The 27376-nt window shown below is 38.5% G+C and overlaps 1 protein-coding gene across 7 annotated transcripts in view; it reads left to right on the top strand.

The window, feature by feature from the left end:
* The window catches only part of snapc4 (small nuclear RNA activating complex, polypeptide 4), a 165548-nt gene that overhangs the window by 78622 nt on the left and 59550 nt on the right, over positions 1 to 27376 (top strand). For all 7 annotated transcript variants that reach the window (XM_035436233.1, XM_035436234.1, XM_035436237.1 and 4 more), the window contains 3 exons: positions 2995 to 3145; positions 21406 to 21512; positions 21697 to 21791. In XM_035436233.1, the coding sequence (XP_035292124.1) occupies positions 2995 to 3145; positions 21406 to 21512; positions 21697 to 21791 (353 nt within the window). The remainder of the gene's footprint in view (positions 1 to 2994; positions 3146 to 21405; positions 21513 to 21696; positions 21792 to 27376) is intronic.

Raw genomic sequence — 27376 nt, 5'->3', positions numbered from 1 at the left:
TGTCGAAAAACCTAGAGAGAAGTACCGTTCCAAGTGCAGGGAACAACCGCATAGTTCAACTTGGACCCTGTAGATTAAACTGATTAACACTAACACAAACAAGAACAGCAACAACGCAGTCTATGCAAAAATACAAGCAATAGTTAAGACGAGTTAAGACTAAGTCACCTACGAAACAACTACCTAGTTACAACCCTAAGCTTACAGTCAATTTAGAGATTAAATTGAGAATACGATTTCTCTCAGCATAATGACGAATTTAAAGACTAAACGAACTCACCCGATACTGTCTTCAAATGGACCGTATTATTTATTTAGACATTGGCAGACTACAGCATAAATTGCGTCTTTTGTTTATATTCAATATTAGTAATTGCAGCAAGAAACTGCAGCTGTAGGTCGTTATGTTATGGTAGCAACGGAACGAAGCGGACTGTATATGTATTAGGCTACCGTCATTGTTTCATTATACCAGTGTGTTTTCGAGTGTTTGCACAGAAACTCAGAACCTATCAATAAAATGGTTTAGCTATTTCTCAGCATAATGACAGATTCAAAGACTAAACGAACTCACCCGATACTGTCTTCAAATGGATGCAGGCTCAAGAAAAGTAATTATTCATCCCCTCAAAAAGCTTTTACTAACAAACTTTTGGTAGCCTAGCATGCACTCTGGGTGGCACTGTCTTCCATTGCTTCCCCGACATTCAGACCCTCCCCTCACTGATAAAAACTAGACCCTACGGAGTCGGATTACTTGCGTCGCCATGGATGTCGCTTGCCGTAAAGAAGTTTACTAGATGTCGTAACACTTAGATTTGGAGCTCCAGCTCTTCCGCACCCCACCTAATAAGAAAGTCCAAATGGCGGGCAAACAATATGGCGGACATAGATGCTCCCAAAAGCAAAGTTGTAGAGCACATTCAGATGCATCGGTCGATGAAGTTTTGTGTTGATCTGACTTACGGTGTGGGAGTTATGACATTTTAAACATGACCCTATGTTATAGCGCCACCATCTGGCCGACATAGGTCATTTGTAGTGCCTGAGTAGTGGGGGGCCATAGGAACCCGCCTGCCAAATCTGGTTGCTCTAGGACTTATGGTTGCTGAGCCTCAGACACTTTTAGCTGAGAAAAATAAGAATAATAATAATAATCCTAACAGATACAATAGGGTTCCACCAGCTTCGCTGCTTGGACCCCTAAATATCTAGACAGTTGTGCCATTAATGGCATGGTGCATCAGTTGGGTAGGACAGAAATAGTCCATGGCTAGGACAGTGAATGCTAGCATGCTATTGATATTTAGCTATCAATCTAATGTGCTATTAAGACTGTAAACAAACTACATGTGCACAAATACCGCCCATCGGTTTTGTGGTGCCATCATGCAATTCAACCACAAAAGATTCTGAAACAAAACTCAAGCACTGAAGTTAAACTCGCCTAATTTGTGATTAACGCTTATTGAAAAGCAGACGATGACTCGCTTGTTTGCTGCCACTCCATTTCCGCCATCTTTCAAATGTGTTTTTCAATCTCTGGAGGAAGTAATATAGTGACTGAGCAGTTAACATACAAGACCAGTGTACTATCTAGACCGGCAATATTTTGGTCTATTACACTCTAGATAGAACACACTATTTTGGAACACAGCTCTACTGAACGTTTAATAAAGTAGACCTAACTAATCGTTAATGAAATTTGTTGCCAACTGATTTTTATTGTTGGTTTTGTCAATGCCATCGATTAGTTGTTGCAGCCCTTGTACACACATTATAGGGCGTTTTTCATTTACTGTTACAATTATTCCGTACCTTCTTCCTGCTGTTACAATCATTTCGACTAGGTGGTATAAATGTAACATTGGACTGTGTATTTTGCTTTTATTTGCATAAGACTCAATGAAGTTATGAATGTAGTTGAAATAGTTAGTGACTACTACTGACATGTCAGAGCTGTTTGAAATAAATTTTGTAGTGCTAGGCTAGAAAATATTTTCTGAGTAAATGAGCAAAATCTGTTTAATTTATCTCATTTACTCTCCCCTATTTTAAACATTCAGGCGAAAACCCATAGAAACGATTTTTAAAATGTTGTATTTGCTCCAAAATTTGCAAAAAAGCAAGAGAAATTATCTTAACTAAATGTCTTCACTTACCCTGCACCATGCAGGTTCCTTTTCTTCACAAATGAACTATTAGTGGTGTAAATTAGACTAACAGAAGGCTAGTGATTCTTGGACCTGTTAGCAAGCTGAGTATACAGCCTGCACTGCATGTTTCCCTAAAATGAACGTTACATAAGAGTGTCCTGCCCAAAACATATTCACAATCATGTGGGCCAATTTTTGGCTATTGTCCTAAGTGCCCCAAGTTTCAATCGCACGTTATGAATTAGCTCAATCCCATGCATTTGGATGCACCCATATGAAAGAGGTCTTTGAGTTTCGATTGCCATAGCGTGCACTGAAAAAATGTTTTCATTCGATGAACCTAAAATTTTTACTTCTAGTTTACTTCGCCCATGCGTCTTTGAATATATATCTCGTTCTTTGAATTTCGCACACACGTATAGGAATGGATTGTGCAAAAATGTTTATTTCCCATTGAAAAATGTTTCAGTGTGAATGATGTTCTTGTAGTTATTTAAACAGCAGGTAATGTTAAAAAAAAGTTTTTTGTTTAGGCTAGAATCTTACTGATTGTTGGCTGTTGTGTTATCAGAGTGATCCTACAATCTATAGGTTACTGCTTGTTATGATATTTTGGCTTTTCTTGCACAATGCCCCCCCCCCATATGTTTTGGCTATGCATAACAATTTTTTGTGTATCCAGTGTTGGAATTTAGCTTGCGTTTTCAAGTTTTTCAAGTGTGTCATCAAATAATTTGAGTAAGTGTTATATTAAGCTAACTATTGCTTGAAGAGCATTCTAAAGTTGGTTATCTTTAAAGTCTCACTCTCTACTACACTCTTTCCTGTGTCACCTCAGACGAACAGAACAGCATTCATGTGCCTCCAGACGCACCAGCGTTATATTCACAAAGGCTTCAAGAAAAAGGTTTGGACCAAAGAAGAGGACCAGGTCTTAAGAGAGTTGGTGGAAAAGATGCGCATCGGGAACTTTATCCCATACACCCAGAGTAAGACATGAGCTTGAATTTTATTGTTATATTGAATAACTTTTAGCTTGCTACACTAAGAAAGCAATGTCAACAGCTAGCTAGCTTGCCTGAGGTTGTTTTTTTTTCATAATTAATACATCCATTAGTTCATTTTATTCCTAACTTCTGTGTTATGTCTTTCAAAGTAATGAACAAGCTTCCTGTGGTTTTCTCATATGCATAGCAAGTGTTCTTCATATCTTGGTGCAGAAAGCTCAAGTTTCCAAAATACAAACGCACGGGGGAGGGAATTCTTGGGGAAGGGGTTGGGAGGAGTCTGTTAGTAGCCACATTTCTATTTGCATGGAATTATTGGGATAGCAGGTATGCCATCGTGCCAAGTTACGGCTTGCTGTGGCGGCATGTCCCATACCTGTACAGCACCAAGACTTTGGCACTTTTCCTGGTTCCCAACAGAAATAACCACAATGACTCTAAGCCCTTAAAAACATTAATTTCTGTACCCTTTGGCCCCATTTCAAGAGACCGAATTTGCTAACAATTTCACTCATCCACACAATAGTCCCAAACTTTTTTTTCCTTCTTCTTCATTTTCCTGCCTGATTACGTTATTATAAATGCTCCAGGCCCACAAAGAATACGTCCCCTCATTGGACATTTAGATACATCAGCCAATAAAAACATTGGATATAGACACAAAATGGACAGTGCACATGTTTAAAAGAGCAAAACTTTGCAACCCTGATGTCTGCTTCTCTCGTAGCTCACTGGGAAGCGTGTTAACCTATGGAACTTTTTGGACGAGTGACAGATCGGGGTTCAAATCCCCCCTCGGACGGAAGCAAACCTCTAACTGATTACACTGGCTTGCTGCCTAACTAAAAGTAAAACATTTAAACTATTGCATCTGCATCCGTAAAATCTTTGTGGGAAACTAAAAAACAAATCCCAATAAAATACCCCCGCACTTTACACAGTTCCGCTTTCAGCAATTTCACCAAGCTTAACGTTAGCTACCTTGCTAACGAGACGACCATAGACTGTAGAAAGAAACGACTGACCAAGTGACCAAGTGTGTAATGTTAGTACAGATACAGACGCCTCCGACATTAAACTCTGCGTTGCCATTCGGTCCGGTCGGTAACATTATCGGTTGTATAGAAATTTATAGAAACGTGTAGATAATGAATTCTTCACTGCACCGGCAAAACATTATTAATCAGTTTCATATTATTATTATTGAACATAGCTAAGCCATATGTTTACTGATAGACCTAGCTGACATAGTTTTCTGGAGTAAGTCACAAGAGGAGAACAACAGTTGATTCTCTGTCTCTGTCTGTATCTACTCAACACAGATATCATTTCATCATCGTCCTGTAAGTATTACAGCTCAAAATATTTTGGTTACATACGTTATTTTTAAAATTGAGTGTCTTTAAATAGGTTAGTGGCATTTTATAATGAGGATATTTCACACTGTAACAAGCGATCATTGGTAGCACAGTAGTGTTCGTGTTTTCATGCATCAGATAAGACATGAAAGCTGGAACATCACCAAAACATGGTGGATGGTTGAATATTGTTTTAATGTCGTCCCATCCCCATACAAGAAAACATTACATTACATACTGTAGAGTACAGAAAAACATACAATAGTTTGTCAATTACACATTTTGGTACTGTACCACATTGTGTGACAATGTTTTTGCATTATTAATCAATGTTTCATCTTAAACCTTCATAATGGCCATATTTATGTGCTTTATAATGGAAAAAAACATTTTATTAATTTTTGGAGAGATTTTGGATATGTTTCAGGACCCCTAGATATTTTAGACCACTGTACTGATGGAAAGCTTATAATTCCCACTTGAAAATGATAGAGCAGTGAGTTTCTTGTGTCAAAACAGTTGATTTGTAGTGAAATACATGATTATGTTGTGATTTATAGCAATGCATAATTTAGACATTTGGCGACACTGGGTACACTGCTTAATTTTTGCTTCATAGATCTTTCATAGTTCTACATATCCACCCTTAGATTTTGTGCGCTTGTGGTCAAGGAGTTTTTGATCCAGGACATGCGTATATAGTTTAACCTGTTTTATATGTGGGATCTCTCAGTATTGCAAATTAATAAAGAGCAAATTAATTTTTTCTTTTTTGCCTAGATAGTTGCATTTGTGGCACTTTATTTCTTCCTAAATTATGAATATAAACTAATCTAAGTTAGTGTTGTAAATGGTAAAAATGTCTTCCTTCATTTTAGCCATTGTCTCTGTGATGTTCACATGTGAAGTCATAAAGCTTCAAGTAGCCTAAATGGGCAAGGATTGGCGAAATTTGGCATGTGCGCAAAGGGGTTAAACAATTGTAACTCTTGTAGTGTTTGACCTAGTGATTTGAAAGCAATGTCAGTGGATATCACTCCTCACTTTGAACAAATCTGCCTCAAGGAATCATAAGACCTCCAGATTATATTTTCCACCAATGTGATTAAAAATACTTACAACGCTTCTTCTTCAAAAACGGACCTATTTGGTATTTTGGCTCATCTTACATACACTGTGTGATCAAACGTATCTGGACACCCCTTGGTCTGGCACTGTTTCTCATGGTTTGATCTAGGCCCCTTAGTTCCAGTGAAGGTAAATCTTAATGCTACAGCATACAGTCACATTCTAGATGATTCTTTACTTCCCCAACAGTTTGGGGAAGGCCCTTTACTGTTTCAGCATGGCGATGCCCCAGGCACACAGTGAGGTCCATATAGAAATGGTTTTGTCGAGAACAGTGTGGTAGAACTTGACTGGTCTGCACAGAGCTCTGACCTCAAACCCATCCAACACCTTTCGGATCAATTGGAAACCAACTGCGAGCCAGGTGTAATCGACCAATCTGTGGCCGACCTCACCAATGCTCTTCTGGCTGAATGGAAGCAAATCCCTGCAGCAATGCACCAACATCTAGTATAAAGCCTTCCCAGAAGAGTGGAGGTTGTTAAAGCAGCAAAGGGTGGAACAACTCTATGTTAATGTCCATAATTTTGGAAGAGATGTTGGATGTCATAGGTCTACATACCTTTGGCCATATATAGTGTACCTTTATTACAAGTTTTTAGCGCTTATGTCAAAATATGGCCGAATGACAAGCTGATGAATTTGCCGTGGGTGTGGCCTTTCACAAAAATGTAAATAATTCCAAAACCGTTTGGCCTAATGTTATGAAACTTGGTATGTGTTTTGGCAGGACCCCATGCCCCAAGTCCTAGCCCAATCTAACCACTATGGTGCATAGTTCATCCTCTAAGTTGAAACATACTGTATATATGCTGTGTTTGTGTCTGCCTTCATGGAGTCCATCTGCTTGTCAACTGTTATTATGCTGCTTGGACCTGGGAATCGCTGCTTGCAATTACTTTTACGAATCCTAGCAGCGAAGCTGCTGGAACCCTGTTGTTTTTGCTTCTTCTGTTTCCTATTTGTCTTCCTCTTCAGCTTCCTTTTCTTACTTCTCCATTTTCCCATACTCAAAAACTCAAAAAATTTGTGACTGTTCAGAACTGACAATTTATTATGCATGACACACATGCAACTGACCTGTGCAAAATTGCAATATTAGTTATCCCATATTTTTCACAAATAATATCATAGAACCTATAGTGTCTGCCAATTGGGTTTTGCACTATTTCAAATTTTTTTCTCATAGTTCTCCTGAAATGCTGTCCCGATTCTCCCCAAATTTGGCTTGTATGATCTACAGCATGTCACAACCTTAAACTGCGATGGAAAGTCTCAATTTCTGGCCACTGAACTGTAATTTAATTTTTGACAAAAATGGCGGACTATTTTGCAGTCGGCATAAATCACCATTTATGCCGATTGCAACAATCCTTCAGGGGATGATAGACAGCCATATTGTGGACGTGCATGCCCAAGCTTGCAGTGTTATTTTACAATATGACTTATAGAGGATGATTTTTGCAAATACTAATTTTGCATAGGCTCCATTAAACCAAATTATATGACAGGAACCATCAGCATGCTTCTTTTGTTGTCCTTTGAAGTCCAGGATTATTCAAGATAAGTCAAATATGTCTCAAGATATTTGAAGAGACGCCCCTTTTTTGTTTTTATGTAGATAATTCAAACCCTGACTAACCTCAGTAAGAATATGTCTGTATGATTTGGTCACCACCGTCTTGAATTGGTGGTCATTTTGGATTTTGTTTGTTCATACGTGACTTTTCTGACTTCTAACTTTCACCGAGTTGATTCACATGCAAATTGGCTCACCGATAGATGGTACCTCCAAACCAGTACTCTTCAGATGGTGCCAATTGGATACACAGTGGCACTGTGGATGGACCGATGGACGTCGGTCCATCTGTCATATGATTTCTTCTGTAACCCCATACTACCACCGAAGTAGCCTACATTATTTTCTAATAACCGGGACAGCCCGGAGGGGTTTATTCCACTTATATACAACGGGTTACCAACAATGACTATATATGGTTACTTTTGTATTTATTGATTTTCATCGATTTAATCACCTGGAATTGAAATATTCTGCAGCCGTTTGGGCATATTTTACCGTTGTCAAGCAAAACTGTCGTTGGTAGTTGAACTTGGACCGTTGTTATGCAGCAAATAGTATATAACAGGCTAATAGTCAGATTGTAACTGTTTTATATATCCTCTCAAACACATTCATTATGTTTTTATGCGAACATTCACTTTCATGTCTTGACATCCGAGGCGACAGAATGCATTCACATTCCACAAATAACTGGCAACAACAGCAGAAAACATGCACACGTTGTAAACAATTTGCTGTTGAATTGATTACTTTCTCATCGTCAATTCCATATAGGCTAATCGCAAAATGACAAGAATAGAACGAAAACTCGGACTTGCGTGAAAATTTAAATTAGCAGTGGTACAGCCACCGTTTGCTTTCCTTCAAAGTTACTGCTAGCCGAGCAGTGAAGTGTGCCCTCTAGATGCGAACCATGCACCATAAATTAGTCCATAGTCTTCCTGGTCTTTTTGTGGAATTGAAGAATGGCAGAGTAAAATTACTGCAGTCTGAAAAAGCAAAAGGGACGATTACTAGAATTAACCTGTTATTTTACCCTGACAAAAAGTGCGGAAGGTGATTTCCAGTTTGCTTTTACTGTATCACCAATGTAAATTACGCAGAACTGCCGCATACCTCACATAACTGTATCAAATGTTTTGAGTCAATTACAACGGGCTAACAAAGAAAATCCGGAAGGAAATATTCAGCAACCGAATTAAACCGTTTGAATGTTTTGGTACGTAATATGCTGTCCCAGCACAAATACTTAGCATTTTCTAAAACGAATACTAAAGCAAGAAAAGAACAGAAGAGCGCACGTTATAATTCCAAGACGTTGGCAGGCTATAACCAAAAGTAGGCTACTGCGCCGCATAACATACAAGTTTGATTTCAAGTTATTATGAAAATAAATCGGTTTGCGGCTGCATATTTTTAAACATGGCGGTTGAAATAAAACACTGCAAGTAGTCGACCAATCAGAAATGTTCAGCGCTTGCGCCCCACCCCAAAGGTTCCGGTACTTTTGGAAAGTACTACCCCCCGAGCAGGGACTTTTTTGGGGGTAAAATAAAGTCCCCGGAGCTTAATTTAGACCCTAGTTCCTGCGGTGGAAACGCACTGAGTTCCTCAAAAGGTTCCTAGTTCCGGGGTAAAGTTCCTGCGGTGGAAACGCGGCTAAAGTAGCTATGCTGTAGTTGTTAAACACAGCAAACACAACACCGGACTGATTACGCTCAGTTCTGATTAGACACAAGCTTGTTTACATTATGTTACTGTCAAATAATACATCGCATTGTTGACCGCTGTTACATTTATTATATTTTGGAGAATAAACATCCGCAAAAGAAGGGGGGGGGGGGGGGGTATTCTACGAAGTAGGATTAGAAAGTTAGTCAGTAACTCTGAAAAAGATCATGTTATGACGTTATCTTGTTGATAGTGATTTGGATCTGTAAAACAAACCTTGAACGTTCACTTATCCAGGGTGGTGATTGCTCATAATAAACAAAATGTCAGAAGATATTTTGTAGCACTTTTTAAAGATATCTGATTAACCTGATAATCCTGCTTTGTTACCCCCTGATGGGTGCAGGTTAGCCCAGACTCGGTATCTGCTCGGTCCTATTGTAAAATGTCCAGCAGTCTACCAAATCGGGGCTAGGTGCAGATAATGCATAATCCATGATCCATAAACATACAGCCTATACCTACTCGTCGTTTTGTGACAGCAAACAAACTGACATGACTTTGAAAAACATTAGTTTGACATTAGTTAACGTTGTAACTGAGCAGGTTAGCTTCATATGGGCTAATGTTACCTTAGCATAGAAGTTTAAACAAAGACGTTTTACGTAGAATGAAGCTTGATATACACACACCATCATCATACTGAAGCTCATTTGCTATTCCTCTCGCACGTTGTCTTTGAAATCGTTGTCTTTGTAGTTCTTTTCTCTTTTGTCATACAGAACTGAGTTCTGTGAAACAAAGACAATCAAACAATCCACCATGCTGGATCCAGGTTCAAAAAATATTATTAACGTGCGAATTAATCACACGGAAAAAAAAACGCATCTGGTGTGTAAAGACCTTAAGAGTCAACTAAATTTCCACAAATTAAACATTATGTCCTGCTCTATTTTACTTAATGACCAGTAGTTACTGTCACAAGATCCCTTTGTAGATACAGTATAAATTTGCCTCAAGGACCCATTAGCCTCAGACGAGGGTGTCAAACTGAATCCCAAGGGGGTCACAGTATTTGCGAGTTTTTGTGGTTTCCTGTCAATCAACTGCCAATTAAGGCCTTGAGAAGAAGGTATGTGGATTCCTTTGCTAATGAATGACTTAAATGACACTAAAGGTACCTCCTGATGTGTTGAAACCTGAATTGTAGTACTCACAGATATTTTGAAAAGTTATTTTAGCAGAGGTGTTGACCTTAAATACATGCTCTCAGTAATCTAATGAATTTGCTTGTGTGTGTGGCTTTGTACCAAGAGGATAAAAATCCCACACAATTAAACAAAGTGATATAACTTAGTTTATTTACAGTACAACTCCATCCTGAGGACAGCCCTAAAGAATTGGCCTGATTAGACAATAAAGTGTTGCTATGGAGCTCAACAAATTTTTAAAAATGGAATGATTCACAAAAAATCTGCTTTTCCTTGTAGACTTTTGAAATTTGTTGGGCTGACTATGCACCTCATTAGAAATATGGCTATGTATGCTTTAGTTTCATTTGCATATGTATTTGTTACTGAGTGCTTAACTGCTGCTTGCAGCTGTTCATTATTTTTCTTCCCTGAAACTGAATGGGCAGCACAAATCGTAAATCCTATGGCTGCGAAACTTGGCAGGTTTGTTTATATGCCTCCCCACTACTTGGGTTGGATATCATTTAAATTGTATCGCTTCCGGTTACCCTTTCTGATTCTGCTTATCAAATCCAATTCTTTAATTCTGGTTTCAGTTTTTGTCATTTTTTTGAGGAAAAAGGGAAACCAAAATATGTTGTACGCAGAACCACCATTATTTTCTGCAGATATAAGCTGTCATAAAAAGTAAATTGTCATTTAGGTAAAAAGTTAGAGATAGCACTGCTGTGCTCCATAGAGTTATTATTAGCAGTCCGCAGATTCAACCAATCAATCAGCCTTTATTTATGGAGCACATTTCATACAAATTTGCAACACAATGTGCTGAACACAAAAAATAAAATAAAGTACTTAAAAATCAGGTGATACATAAAAGTTCATAAAAGATAAGATAAAATTTTTAAAAAAATAAATTAATAAAATGATTTAAGAATATTAAAATGATTACAAAAGAATATGGATGCCCTAACTAAATGCAATGCTAAAAAGGTAAGTCTTAAGATTCTTTTTGAAAGTGTCCACAGATGCAGAACCCCGCAGTCCCTCTGGCAGTCTGTTTCAAAGGCTAGGGCCACAGAACCTGAATGCCCCCTCACTTCTCTTGGCCCCAACCCTTGGAACAGTCAGTAGGCCAGTACCAGAGGACCTCAGGGATCTGCTAGGCACATACCTTAAAAGCATATCTGCTAAATAGAGAGGTGCAATGCCATTAAGTGATTTAAAAACCAATAAGAGAATTTTAAAAGTTATTCTAAAAGATACAGGGAGCCAGGGTTCGTAGTACAGGGGTGATATGATCCGGTTTCTTTAATCTGGTTAAAATTCTGGCAGCAGAATTTTGTATCAGTTGAAGTCTGTTTATTTGTTTTTTGGGAAGACCAGTTAACTGAGCATTACAGTAGTCTAGTCGGCTAAAGACAAAGCTATGTACCAACCTCTCTGCATCTTGCTGCCTTAAGAAGGGTCTCACCTTAGCTATATTTCTGAGATGGAAAAAGGCAGACTTTGTGACCATGCTGATATGAGAATTAAAATTTATATCAGAGTCTATAATAACACCCAGATTCCTTGCATCTGTTTTTGTCTGTGAAGCCAAAGTGCCCAGCCTTGAATGAACTAAATTTATTTTTGATTTGGGACCGACTAGTAGAACTTCAGTCTTATTCTCATTTAATTTTTAATTAGAATTAAAATAAAATTAAATTAGAAAATTACTGTTCATCCAATCATTAATGTCAGTGAGGCAGTTTGTTAAAATGGAGATGGCACTTGGGTCATTTGGCTTCACAGACAAGTAGAGCTGAGTGTCGCCAGCATAGGAATGAAAATTCACCCTGTGCCTGCGAATAATATCTCTGAGAGGCAGCAAATACAGAGAGAACAGGAGGGGTCCCAAGATACTGCCTTGTGGGATGCCACAGTCCATACTAACATGTTCAGAGAAGTGGTCATCCAACTTTACAGTGAACTGTCTCCTAGTAATATATGTATAAAACCAATTTAAAATATTGCCTGAGAGACCAACCCAATTTTCAAGCCTATCAATTAAAATACCATGGTCTGTTGTGTCGAATGCAGCGCTAAGATCTAAAAGAATTAAAATGGACACATTATTCAAATCAATACTAACTCTTAAGTCATTTAAGACCTTCACTAGTGCTGTCTCTGTGCTGTGGTGGGCTCTGAAACCTGAATGAAAATTTTCTAGGATGTTGTTTCCATTAAGATACTCATTAATTTGCTTAAAGACCACTTTTTCCAATACTTGACTTAAAAACGGTAAATTTGAGATGGGTCGAAAGTTGTTCAAATCAGAGCTGTCGAGATTAGGCTTTTTTAGCAACGGCCTGCAGTCTTAAAAGCGTTTGGAAAAATGCCAGATTTTAATGACAGATTTATAATGAGTGGTGTATTCTTCAGCAGACGGTCAAAATTGTCTTTAAAAAATCTAGAGGGGATTCGGTCAAGAAAACTAGTGCTTGGCTTCAGCTGTGAAACAATCCTGTTGAGTTCATTTTCACTAGTCTACTACTACTACTACTGTGAAGCAGTGGATAGTAGACATTTTGGGTTTGTTTGGTGGGCAATAACTGTACTCCTTTGGGTGCTCGTAATTTAGGACCTTGTCTTGACAATTTTGTTCTTAAAATATAAGGCAAATTCTTCACATTTTGAGGCTGAGGCTTGGCTGGGGGGAGCTGAGCTTTGATCTGGTTTTAATAGGCGGTCAGTGGTTGAAAACAGCATCCTAGGGTTATGCGCATTGTCAGTGATTAGCTTTGAAAAGTGAGTTTGTCTCGCAACACACCCAGCTCTGTTGTATGCTATAAGATGTTCTCTAAAGATATCCAGGTGTATAGTTAATTTACTTTTCCTTCATTTATGTTCTGCCCTTCTGCAGACTCTTTTTAGTTCATAAATATCACTTGCTTTCCAAGGCACATGTCTTTTCTTAAGCATTTTATTTTCTGTGATAGGAGCATTAGTATCGAGTGAGTCTTTAAGCATCCTGTTAAACTGCTCAACAAGATCGCGTACTGTGGAGCACACGCTAAGAGACATAGTGCACACTAGATCTGAGAATTTGGCACCTGTGGATACATCTATGAAGCGCTTCTTAATGGTGCGTGCTGATCTGTTTTCCACCTGAGAGAGTACGGCATCAAAATAAATACAGAAATGGTCTGAAAAAAACAACATCAGTAACTGCAGATGAGTTGATGTCGACCCCCATGGAAATACCCAGATCGAATGTGTGTCTATGTTTGTGCGTTGGTTCGTTTACATTTTGGACAAGGTTAAATGTATCAAGTAGGTTTAAAAACTCTGTTGCATTTGAGTCGGTGCTCTTATCTACATCTAGGTTAAAATCGCCAATTAAAAGTATTTTGTCGTATCTAATGACTACCATGGATAAAATATCAGAGAGTTCGGGTAAAAAGCTTGCATTATGTTTTGGTGGACGATAGACTGTTATGGCAAGCACTGGCACAGTGCTAAAAACTCGATGGGGGAGAGGTCGATTTTGTGGCAAACAAATTTCTTTGAGTAAATACATGCTACCCTACCTCCTCTTTTGCCTTGTCTTGCGGTATGTGAGAAATTAAAAATCTGGTGGGGAAGATAAGGCTTGCTACATTTGCAGACAACAACCATGTTTCTGTGAGAAACATGAAGTCCAATTTGCTATCCGAGATCATATCATTGATAATAAAATTTTTGTTAGACAACGATCTAACATGTAGCAGACTTAAAGTAATAATCTCAAAGATTTTCATTAAAAGAAATGTCTGTTAAGTCACTATCTATCGCCGAATTAGGTAACACAATGGTGATTGTGCCTATTATTATATTAATTTATATTATTATTAATATACTAATTTATGATTAAAGTACTGGGTGTCTGTGGCGACATTCCCGGGAAAAAATCACAAGGGGCGCATAGTTAGTGACGCGTTTTCCATCACCCATCAATGGTTGGTCCTCCAGAGAGGGTAGACGGAGCTAACGCAACAGGCTCGCTCTTCGACTCACTTGTGTGTGAGTGGTGCACTGTTTTTTCCGGTGTCTGCTAGCGTTACAATAACGAGGGGGGAGGGGGGAGGGGGGAGGGGGGGGGAGGGGGGGGGAGGTGGGTATGGAACCCTAAAAACTTTTTGTGTAACATGAGAGGTCATATTATTTGTTAATGTAGATGATGTTGATTCGTATTACATTTGATGACAATGTGACGTTACTAAATTACATAGCCTAGCTATTTGCACAGCTAACGCTAGCTACCAGACCATGTCAAGAAAGGCAACATTAGTTTAGACAATGTTGCGCACAGTATCCATCTCTCATATCAGGTAACGTTGCGTTAGCTAGCTAGCTAATGTAATTAACACAATTTAATGTCAGCTAACAATTAGAAAAAAGCTAGCTAATGCTACCGACAGGTACCGACCTCGCAAAACGTCTCTCGAATGCAATGCTACCTTGTTGCAATGTAGCTAACTAAAGGTCAGTTCAGATCAATGATTCGCAACAAGACTGGATGCAACTTGCAAAATTCCAAGACATCTGATTGTAAACATTCTAACTGCACTTGGCGATTTGACAAGGTGGGTCTTTTGAGACCCCAGGCAATGGCTTCAGACGCTCTGCAACTAACCAGTTCACACCGCTGCAATTTTCTCTGCAACATTCTAAAACCGTTTTGTCTCGTTGCGAATCATTGATCTGAATTGGCCTTAACGTTACTGTTATTTACATTAGCATCAAGTTCATCAATATATTATAATGATCGGAATAAAGCCGTCTTTACACAGAGCATTAACCAGGGGTATAGGTGGAGCAGAGGCAGGTCTGATTTCAGTGTAATGATGTCAAACCGGGGAAAACGAAATAAAAGAATACAGCAGTATGGATTAGCGTTATTATTTTATTACGCTTCCTCATATGGTCCTTCAGTCTTGCCCTTTTTTGATGAAATCTTTGTTTTTGTTTTATTATTCTTGTTTTGATTGCTAATTTAACACCCAGCTCCGCTTTATTCTCGAACAGTTTGCTAGCAAAACCAGAAACACCAGCGGTAACATTTTGCAAGGCAGTTGTTGCAACAGGATTGTTTCACAGCTGAAGCCAAGCACTAGTTTTCTTGACCGAATCCCCTCTAGATTTTTTAAAGACAATTTTGACTGTCTGCTGAAGAATACACTACTCATTATAAATCTGTCATTAAAATCTGGCATTTTTCCAAACGCTTTTAAGACTGCAGTTGTGAGCTAGCGCCTCAAATTTGTTTTTCAGCTGGAGAGGCTGTGATGGGATGGTACTGGGGGGAGGCTTATGCCGATTCCTCCGCTTTTTCTCCTGGACAGCGGTCCATGGTTCCGTTTTAGAGGTCCCGGGAGTGGAGCAGACCATTGTCTTGGGTTTAGCACCAAATTTGAACCATGGGTTCGCTGTAGCTGGTGGGATGTGGGACAGCACTGTCCCATTGTTCCAGGGAACAGTGACATCAGCCACCTGCGTGGAGGAGGCTGCCTCAATGAGTCAATAAGCTGTTCACCTTCCTTTATTTTATATAGTGTGGAGATCCTGCATTCCAGTTCTTCAATTTTCTGAGCCATCCGGAGGCAGTCAATGCAGCCCGTGGAAGATTGTGTATGGGGGTTTGTAGTGATAAAAAATCCACTGAAATGTTCCGCAATTCCAAGTGTATATGGCAATCCGCAAATTTGGCAATCCGTAAAATGTACATGAAAAAGACTGAAAAGGCTGATAAAATAAAATGATAAAATGATAAATAAAACTGTGAAAGACGCTGCGAAAGAAAGTGGAAAATAGATATAAAATAGATAAAGCTCTCGTCTTCTCTCTCCGGAGTCCAAGGTCCAGTCCTCTAGATCATTCAGATTATAAAAATTCCAGAATGCCGTTGTGCGGTGGGCTGTAAAAAAAACAAGAGCCCAGATCAGAAGTTCTCTCTGCTCCCATTCAAAAAGCACTTTTTTTTAATGTAACACCTTTGCAGTCCTTCTCCCCACAAACTACACAATTCTCCGTTCTCGGACGCACACGTGTTTTATTGCGCTTCAAGTCCGCACATACACAAACCAAAACAAAACACATAATAAGGACAGAGAATTCGCACACGTGTCGCTCCCTCGTGCGTCTCTCATTCCAGCGCCTTGGTCTCACTGCAGGCAGAGCATATAAACAATTAGCAATTAATTGTCATCACCCACACCTGGGTTGCAACGCCAGCAAAACCACTCCCTCTCCGCCCACAGATGGCGCCCTAACCACACCACCCCTCCACACATAATAACTAACATTACTATGATAGGTGATTTTAACTAATGTTACTGTTAATTAAATGCAGCTATCATAGCTAATAACTTTCATTAGAAGCATCTTGGTTAAAAGCAGTTCAGTTATCATAATAACATTAGCTATCTAGCTAATGTTGTTAATTTAAGATGTGATATGTAAGTTAATGTTGCTAACTATGCAGTTACATGTCACATCACATCCTAAAAAAACTATTTAATTATAAATTATACAAACATACAAATTACCATTTCAGACACAGCCTCTTAGCTACAGCTAATGAAAGTTACACAGTAAGTACTTACCGGATACAAAATGGCTAATTTACTACAAAAATATATGTGGCTTGATTCAGGATCCCAGAGTTTTTTCGGCTTTCCCCTCCACTTTTTCTTCTCATTGGTTCGATCTTTTTGTACAGGCAGATATAAAAATGTGGGTTCATGGCTTTGTTATTCGTGCAGCCTACTACCCAACAAATTTTTGTAATTTTTATAATCTTGATAATCCACTGCCTTCTAATACTGACTATGAGGATCGCAACGGATTGTTTTCCCCCAGCATGGGGGTGTGGCCCATTAGAGGCACATTGATGCATATGTATTACCAATGATGTAGACTTATGCGCAGCAGGTCCTGGCAGTTGATTAAAATCTTTGCATTTCACTCATGAACGTCATTGAGAATACATTTTCGGGACTCAATAAGTGGATTTGAAATGCATTTCTTCATGAATTCTGGGTTCTTGGAAGTTTGGAACTGGTTCCAGGTCGGAACCGGGTCAAAATATGCAATCTTACCCACGACTCAGGTTATCTCAAATGGTGCCTATTGGCTTGAGGGTTGTGCTGCAATGCAGCTGTTCATACTTTGTCCCATAACTCCTGAACCGTGTGGTCTAGAAGTGATATTCTTCCTTGGCTTATACCCAACAAAACATATATTCATTGACATTCCTTCCTTACTTAAACTATGATGGATTTTTGGGTTGTCTGATGTTCTTCTGGCACTGAGGTGAGTTCAGGAATAAGGTTGTCCTATTTCCATGCATTTTCCATGATTTATTAATAACATGTTCGCCTGTGCAGACAGTTTCATTAATCCAAGAACATGGCTGGTGTCTTAACTTTTCTTATGTACTAACTACGGATGAATGATGATCAAACTTCTTTACAACTTTTAGTACATCAATTATAGCTACTCATGTAGGCTCCAGAAAATGATACTAAATTATTGAACTAGTAGGCTATTAAGCCACTAGTTCTGACTGGGTGGTTAATTATGTTACTTTTGAATTTTATTAACTAAAACATGAGCCAGTTTAGGCCCAAAGTTGTAAAAGTCAGACTAGTGGGTTTATATTTTAAATTCACATGTAGCCAATTTACAGTTTAGTTTTTCTTTTCTTTTCCTTTTATTTATAAGGGGGTGCTACGCAATATGGTTCAGAACACTCTATGAGGGTACTATAAACAAATTGAGCGAAATTGACGAAAGTTCTTTTTTTGTGTGATGTATAGTAGGTTTGAACTAAATGCAGTTATAGCATGTAGCCTTTTTTCCCAACGGTGGTATTTCTCAATATAATTGTGCCGCCGTGTTAACACATTACTGCGGTTGTGGGTCAGGCACTCTTCATGGTAAGAAGAAATTTTAGGATAGCGCTTCCTATATTGCTTGTGTCAAAAGTGCTGCGACGGAAACAGCGATAGATTTACCCACATCTGTCCAAAATGTAAACAAGTCAGGCAGTTTTCACGGTAGGGAAAAATTTTATGACAATGTTTCGTTAAGTGCAGCGTCTTTTACTGCTACGACAGAGGGAATGCGTAAGTGAATGCGATAAGAAAATCTTCGGTTACGCTGACCTATAAAATGCTATTCCAAAAGCAAAATTAGACATGTTATACATCGTTAGAAAGCTTATACTCTCACCTACTGAATAAATGAATTGTCAATCAAGCCAGACTGTACTAAAAACAGACCTGCCAACCTTAGGAAAATATTTTGAGTACCGCAATAGTCAGTGCAAAGCTTAGTTCACATGCTTTCGCACGTACCACTTCGCTTTGCACGCACACATGCACACACAAGCCTTTCTTCATAATTTTAGTTTTGACTGTTGAAGTGATCAGGCAAAATTGTACAATTTGGCCTGATTCTAAAATATCACTTGCACTGCTATATTATGATATACTTGCAAGTCAAAAGTTTGAGTACACCTGCTTAAAACCATTTTTTTCATGATTAATATTTCATTATATGTTATGTGTTCTTATACAAACAGATAACCATAAGTGAATTGCATTCAATTATTTCGTAAAAATGGAAATTATTTATTTTGTATATTGTAACATGTTTTCATTTTCAAGTATTTATAGAAACTTACGTTGCGATGTAAAACACTGTCAATTATGAATAAAACCAAGTTTCTGTTCATGATTTCCATTTTTATTTAATAATTAAACAATTGAATCAGCTTATATAGGCACACATCATATAGGCCTAATGGAAAAAAAGTATTCAATTGAAAAATGATCTGGGAATGTAGGCCTTTGTAACTAGAGGTTTAGCTAAATTATTACCTGAAGCTCCTTGGTGGCTGATGTCAAAATCATAATTGCACAATGTGCAAAATGCATGGTGCGGAAGTTTTGAGGGGCGGAGGCACGGCCATTGCTCCTGATATTTTGCGAGGAACTTCTGGGGGGCATGGACTTTTTAGTAGGTCTGCTGCTCTCTCTCTCCTTGTTAGTATCCTCGTCATCTGACGTCATGATTATTTTCTAACTGCAAGGCTGGTTGGGTGACTGGCTGCAATAATAGGAATTATTTGCTACATTAGCAGTCTGTAGTCAAACACCTTTTCAATGGTCACTTTGCTCCAACAGAGCGTGCGCGATTCAAAGTTTGAACAGGGAGTCTCCGTAGCGTTTGAGTTACTCCATCAGTTATTCACACGTCTCGCAACGAGGCTAAATCGTATGCGAGCTGCTACTACGGCTAACTATATACACAAATGTATCTCATTAGGATATACCCCTTGAAATGCATCATCTCGTAAAGTTACTGAACATGTTTTAGCATTTTATATGTTAACATTACGGTCACATTTTTGTGCTTGATTATTACTCCCCACTTTCCATTTTACCTCAGCAATGCAGCGTTACACCTCGGTGGATAATAAAGTATCGCTGAGTATCAGTGGATGTTGAGTGGGTCGGGGAGGGGTTGCAGAACCACAAGCACAAGGTCGTAGCATCTTGTTCAATCCGAGGGATGTAGTTTAAATACCGATTAAATGTACGGTATTATTTTGTATTAATCGATTGTTTTCCGTAATTCAATTACAATAATTTTTTTTTTTTTTTTTTTTTTTGTGTAGTTTCTCCTGGCATTTCGTACCTGCGTATTCTGACCAAGAATTGCGTGGTTGGTACACAAAATGCATGCAGGTTGGCAGGTCTGTAAAAAGGGTGACAACGGCGTAAACAACACGTGTGGTATTATGCACAGCTATTTTGGAAGGTGCCCAGGCATCACAAATGTAATTTATATTTCACAAACGGATTGTCCAAGACAATATATGACCACTCAGTCTCAAAAGGGACATCTCTACGTGTAAAACCAATGGTAAGGTTGTACATTTTTTCAATATTTAGTCCTAGATATTGACTGGAATGACATGGTATAATTTTTAAAACTTTGTCACGTTTATTTTGTTAGTCAGTGAGCAGCGTTTTCACTGCTGTATTGGCATATCTTAGGGCTAATGTCAGGTTTATCTTGATGCTATGACGGAATACGATTTTTGAGTGGTGAAAGAATATTTTTATGAATGCCCAGATAGAAAATATTGTCCATTATGTCATGGGTGGGCGGTGTAGTTGCAGATGAGACTGCAGGGAGGGGGTGCGTGTTAAATGAACAACCAGAGCGACAATGGTGGCGCTGCGAAACTCCGTATTCGGCATAGTTGTCGTGTATCGTCTACTAATGAAACTAAAACAAAGTGTTTCTGTTTTTTACTTGTACTTTGGTTGCAGTAGCACTGAATGTCTGAGTTCAGCAATCTCGGCACGCCGGCATGCCGACCACTAGGGGCTTTGCGCTAAGAGGTTAATTAGACGATATTGCATTTTCCTCCATTTAGAATGTTTGGCTCATTGACACCAAATTTATCTTGAAAGAATCTCTTGAGTCTGTTGCTCAATAATTATCAAAAAATATTGACTTTTCAAAGTACTGTGGCATTACCCATCAGTCAATTGTACAGGGCATGGCCATTTTTACTAAAACTTTTTTTTAAAGAGGAAAATAAATAAAAATGCCAAACTATTGCTTGACTAATCAAGTTGAAACTTTGCAAGTCTTTGTGTTAGTCCTCCATTGGACAAACAATGATAGTCTTATCTGAAAAATATGGCCGCCATCAGCCAGTCAGTTGTCAGTGGGCTTGTGACAGGCTTAGCTCTGGCTAATCATTATGGAACTTGAATATATGTTGACCTCTAAGCTAGGGTATACAGTGCCATGAGAAGTATTTGAAGTATCCTGATTTTTCCTATTATTGCATAATTGTCACACTGAATGGTTTCAGTAGACAAAATGTATTCGAAAAGGGGAACCTGAGTAAACTCAAAACACATTTGCAATCCACTCTAGGACTCTGGGATCACCCTAACTAACCAGAGTTATTATACTGCAAACAAGGGTTAGACGAGAGCGAAAAATACATTATAGTAGTTCTTTTGAATCCGAATCATGAACAGACATTGCCTGTCAGCATGAAATGTTGCCTGGATGTGCAAAGGCCTTGGTCTACAACCCAGACGTTTTATCTCTGGAGACATGGAAGTTATAGTCTGAGGACGGTTTCCTGAAACATGATTGTTTCTGCCACATTTTATCCAGCACAGTCTCCTACCAAATGGAGGTCTTTAAGAGCTGAAAATGAGTTGTAATGGGTTTGTCATCCTCTTTACTTTACAGTTTCTTACTTCATGGAGGGCCGGGAAGCAGCCCAGTTAGTCTACCGCTGGACTCAAGTTTTGGACCCAACTGTTAGAAAAGGCCCTTGGACCAAGGAGGAGGATGAGGTGGGGAGGGGAGATTTCTTTTGGATAAAATGAGACTAAATTTGTTGTTAGTTTTTATAGTCAGTTTTTATATTTTCTTGAAAGTGACTGTGAGTAGTCTGCTTTCTCTTGTCTAAGGTCAGGAAAAATACAGTGAATGCACTTTTTAAAATGAGCCAACTATATAATTTATTCTGGTCTGCAGATGTTGCTGAAAGCAGTGACAAAGTATGGCGTTCGTGACTGGTGGAAGATACGAAATGAGGTGCCTGGCAGGACAGATGCACAGTGCAGAGAGAGGTAAGTATTGATAAGATGCAGGGGTGGGAAAGATAAAAGCCGCTGCCTTATGTTAACGAAACTAATTGCAATACTGTTGACATATTTACATCCCTAGCCCTTTTTGTACAATTCCTTTTTGTACAATAACCCATGGTTCTGAATCAAATTCTCATTATGACGGTGCCAACCATGACAGGTAGTGTCGCCCAGAAATTGAGGGTTTCACTGAGCAGTGTGTTCCAAACTTTATTGCTATGACAGACTTCTCTAGTTAATCAATTGCCTGCAGACTGTCTGCATCAGCTATTTAACTCCTTCACGCAATGCCTCTAGTGGTCGGCACGCTGGTGTGCCTAGATTGCTCAACTCAGACATTTATTGCTCCTGCAACCAAACCATGAGTTGAAAACAGAAACTCTGTGTTATGGTTTCATTAGTAGACGATACACAACAACTATGCCGAATATGGGGTTTCGCAAAGCCACCATTATTGCACTTGTCGTTCATTTAACAAGCACCCCCTCCCTGCAGTCTCATCTGAAACTAGACCCCCCCACCCATGACACACTGGACAATCGTGTCTATCTGGGCATTCATATAAATATTATTTTTTGTTACGCAGTACGTCAACAATGCATGTTAGAAGAGACACTTCTGTTTACATCCTGAACCATGGCTGACCACAGCAAACGCTCGAAAGTTTGGCTTAGCTTCACTAAAAAAGATAACGACACAGCAAAATGCAACAACTGCAGTAGCCTAAGGATATTTTGTGCAAGGGAGGAAGCACCTCCAATATGACAATGCATTTACTTCAACACGGTGTGAATCTGAAGGAATGCACCGTGTTCGATGTGTTGCGGTCTCCCAGCCACAATAACGCCCCAGGTGCAGCTAACGTTAACAGTAGCAAAGTTGTCATAAAATTTTTCCAGACCGTGAAAACTGCCTGACTTGTTTACATTTTGGACAGATGTGGCTAGTGGGTAAATCTGTCGCTGTTTCCGTACACCAAGTATTCTCAAGTAGGCTGCAGAAATAATACTAAAATACTTAACTAGTAGTAAGTCACTAGTGCTCTGTAGATGTTTAAGCTACTTTTAGTGTTATTAACGAAAACGAGAGCCAGTTTAGTCCCAAAGCTGTCAAAGTCAGACTAGTGGGTCTATATTTAACGTTAATGTGTAGCCTACAGTTTTAATTTAATTACTTTTTTTGGTAAGGGCTGGTTTTATGGTTTTAAACACTCCACGCTAGTGGGTGATTGGCGAGCGTTTTTATGTTTTTATGCATGGTAGGTTTGATCTAAATGCATTTACAGAATATAGCGTTTTTTCCCAAAGATGGCATTTCTCGATATAATTGTGCCGCCGTGTTAACACATTACTACGGTTGCGGGTCAGGCACTCTTCACGGTAAGAAGAAATTTTAGGATAGCTCTTCCGATTTTGCTTGTGTCAAAAGTGCTGCGACGGAAACAGCGATAGATTTACCCACTAGCCACATCTGTCCAAAATGTAAACAAGTCAGGCAGTTTTCACGGTCGGGAAAAATTTTATGACGTCTCACGCTCAGGTGCAAAACACAGATGAGCTGACATTCGCCTTTTATATTGAAGGTAAACGAATGATGTCTACAAATTATTATTTTTTTGTTATATTTTTCCATTATTTATTTAAATAGTTTTGGTTTGTAATTGTTTTTGTTGATCATTCCTTATAAGAAAGAGTAATATTTATTTTTATACTGAAGGGAAAAAGAAACCTTCCTGTCACAGTTGACAGTTACTGATTATAGCCTAAGTGTGCCAAGAATAAAGGTAAGCTAATTTTTGTTCTTGAAATATTTGTTCTTTTTTTCTCTCCAAAAAATATTGTAATTGGAACCGAGATTCGATAAGAACCGGATTCCATAAGCAGAATCGGACTTGATAAAATTGAAATGATACCCAACCCTACTCAAGCGGCATAACTTTCACCTTCACTCAGGCGGCATGACTTTTCAAGGACCATTTTTCGAAGGTAAGAGGAGCATGCCATAAAACTCACACGGTAGTTGGTAAGAAGAGCATGCCATAGTTACAAAACTCACTCTGTAATGTTAGTTTGTCCGTCTCTCTCATCTCTCTCCCCACACACACACCAAAGGACATAGCTAGGACACACACATCCTGAGATAACCGCTATCGTCGGTAGAATTTATTCCAGTAAACGTCATGTAACAATATCCTAATCCTACACATATATTTCACAAAATACCAACACAATAACGGAGTGACGACTTAAAGTTACTCACTAAACTCGTTGACTGTGCCAGAACAAAAAATCAGCTTTGGGTGTTTACGTTACCCTGCGTTATCCTGTCTGTTCGACATGAACTCGACAACAGGTTGTCAATTCAAACAGAGAACATGATTTTATTTATTTTTCAAATATTTCATGTTTTACAAAATATTCTATTAAACATATGTTAATTTAAAGGCAGCCTTGTGTTGGGGTTTGTGTTGCTGTAAATTTTGGCACAAAAATTTTAACATTTACTGCAACTGAATATCGGCCCCAAATATCGGCTATCGGCTTCCTTGACTTACTAATAATCGGTATCGGCCCTGAAAAAACCATATCGGTTGACCCCTACTGTGCAGCAATGCTCCCCCTCCATCCTGACAGAGCTTGAGAGGATGTGCAGAGAAGAATGGGAGAAATACCCCAAATACAGGTGTGCCAAGGATGTAGCATCATACCCAAGAAGACTCGAGGCTGTTATTGCTGCCAAAAGTGCCTCAAAAATACCGAGTAAAGAATCTGAATACTTAGTAAATGTGCTATTTCAGTTTTATTCAGTAATATTATGGGTTATTGTGTGTAGATTGATGAGAATATAAATTAATTAAATCAATTTTATAATAAGGCTGTAACGTAACAAAATGTTTAAAAAAGTGAATGGGTCTGAATACTTCACTAATGCACTGTATTATCTTGGAAAATCAGTTTGTAAAATATACGCTCATTTGTGACACCTGGGTACCTTCCAAAATAGCTGTGCATAATACCATGCATGCATTTTAGGATGTTGCCCTTTCTCGTACAATCTGGCTAGATTGACAATTAATCGATCCAATAGGTGACAGTCTAAGCTTTCTAACGATGTATTACATGTCTAATTTATCTTTTTGAATAGCGTTTTATAAACCTGCATAACCGAAAGTTGTGAATCATCATCGCCGCTTTACGCATTTACTTTGTGGTAGCAGTAAAAGACACTGAACTAGGCAAAACAATATCTATCAGTTTCGTTTTATTTTGTAGGATATTATTACTGAGGACTTCTGAGCATAGCTAAGTGTAGCACTTGTGTGGTGATGGTGGTATAATACAGTAGCCTAATTAAAATCACAATTAGATTTTGACCAGTTAGGTTCGCTTGCTGGAGCAGATGATGGATAAATGAAGACACCACACAGATTACCTTTTTAACCGGCTTGTTTTGTCACTTTTAAATTGTAAAATAAAATAATAAAATAAAAAATTTACACCAGAAATGTGCACAGGCCCATGAATATCAACAAGACTAGTATCAATTATCTGATCTGAGGGTGCGCCCGCTATCCTGACTGAGAAACCCTAGTTGCAGTAGTAAAACAGTTCAGTTATTAATAGATCAATAACAATCAATTATCCACCCAGGAGTTCAAATTATCGCATATGTTTGCTGATAGACCTAACTGACATAGTTTTCTTGAGTAAGTCAGGAGAGGAGACAGACAACAGCATTGATTCTTTGTCTCTGTGTCTATCTACTGAACATAGATAAGATATCTTCATCGATATTTAAGTGTTACTGCTCAAAAATTTTGGTTATGTACATTATTTTTGAAATTGAGTGACTTCAAATAGGTTATGGGAATTTTATAATGAGGATATCTCACACTAACGTAAGCGTTCGTTGGTAGCTTCAGCAGAGTTTGTGTTCATGCACCTGATGTGATGTAACCTGGAAGATTGCCAAAGCGTGGTGGATGGCTGAATATTGTTTTAATGTCATCCCATCCCCATACCAGACCTGCCAACCTGCATGCATTTTGTGTACCAACCACGCAATTCTTGGTCAAAATACGCATGTACGAAATGCCAACTGAAACTACGCAAAAAAACAAAAAAATAATAATAAAATAAAATATTATTATTGTAATTTAATTACGGAAAACAATCAATCAATACAAAATAATACCGTACATTTATTCGGTATTTAAACTACATCCCTCGGATTGGACCAGAAGCAACCTTGTGCTTGTGGTTCTGTAACCGCTCCCCGACCCACTCAACATCCACTGATATGCAGCGGTACTTTATTATCCACCGAGGCGTAACGCTGCATTGCTGAGGTAAAATGAGAGAAGTGGGAGAGTGATAATCAAGCACAAAAATGAGACCGTAATGTTAACATATAAAACGTTAAAACGTTCGGTAATTTTACGTGATGATGCATTTCAATGGGTATATCCTAATGAGATAAATTTGTGTATATAGTTAGCCGTAGTAGTAGCTCACATACGATTTAGCCTCGTTACGAGACGACTACGGTGTGAATAACTAAATAATAATTTAGCTGCAGTAACTCAAACGCCACGGAGACTCCCTGTTCTAACTCTGAACCGCGCACACTCTGTTGGAGCTAAGTGAAACGAGTCCATGTCCCCCAGAAGTTCCTCGCAAAATATCAGGAGCAATGGCCATGCCTCCGCCCCTCAAAACCTCCGCACCATGCATATTGCACATTGTGCAGTTATGATTTTGACATTAGCCACCAAGTAGCTTCATGTAATAATTTAGCTAAACCTCTAGTTACAAAGGCCTACATTCCCAGATAATTTTTCAATTGAATACTTTTTTTTCATTAGCCCTATATGATGTGTGCCTATATAAGCTGATTCAATTATTTAATTATTAAATAAAAATGGAAATCATGAACAGAAACTTGGTTTTATTCATAATTGACAGTGTTTTACATCGCAACGTGTTTTTTTTTTTTACATTACAACGTAAGTTTGTGTAAGTACTTGAAAATGAAAACATGTTACAATATACAAAATAAATAATTTCCATTTTTACGAAATAATTGAATGCAATTCACTTATGGTTATCTGTTTGTATAAGCACACACATCATATAATGAAATATTAATCATGAAAAAAATGGTTTTAAGCAGGTGTACTCAAACCTTTGACTTGCAAGTGTATCGTAATATTGCCCAGTGCAGTGCAAGTGATATTTTAGAATCAGGTCAAATTATACAATTTTGCCTGATCACTTCAACAGTCAAAACTAGAATTATGAAGAAAGGCTTATGTGTGTGTATGTGTGTGTGGGTCTGTGTGTCTCTTGCAGACTGTCGTGTGCAAAGAGAAGTGGTGCGAAAGCATGTGAACTAAGCATTACACTGACTATTGTGGTACTCAAAATATTTTCCCAAGGTTGGCAGGTCTGCCATACAAGGAAACATTACATACTGTAGAGTACAGAAAAACATACAAGAGTCAATGATTACTCATGTAGTTAAATTACCACATTGTGTGATAATGTTTTTGTTTCACTCTGTTGATC

The sequence above is a fragment of the Anguilla anguilla genome, chromosome 10 (genome assembly GCF_013347855.1).
Source record: "Anguilla anguilla isolate fAngAng1 chromosome 10, fAngAng1.pri, whole genome shotgun sequence".
NCBI classification, from domain to species: domain Eukaryota; kingdom Metazoa; phylum Chordata; class Actinopteri; order Anguilliformes; family Anguillidae; genus Anguilla; species Anguilla anguilla.
This window is presented reverse-complemented; position numbering and strand designations above follow the sequence as displayed.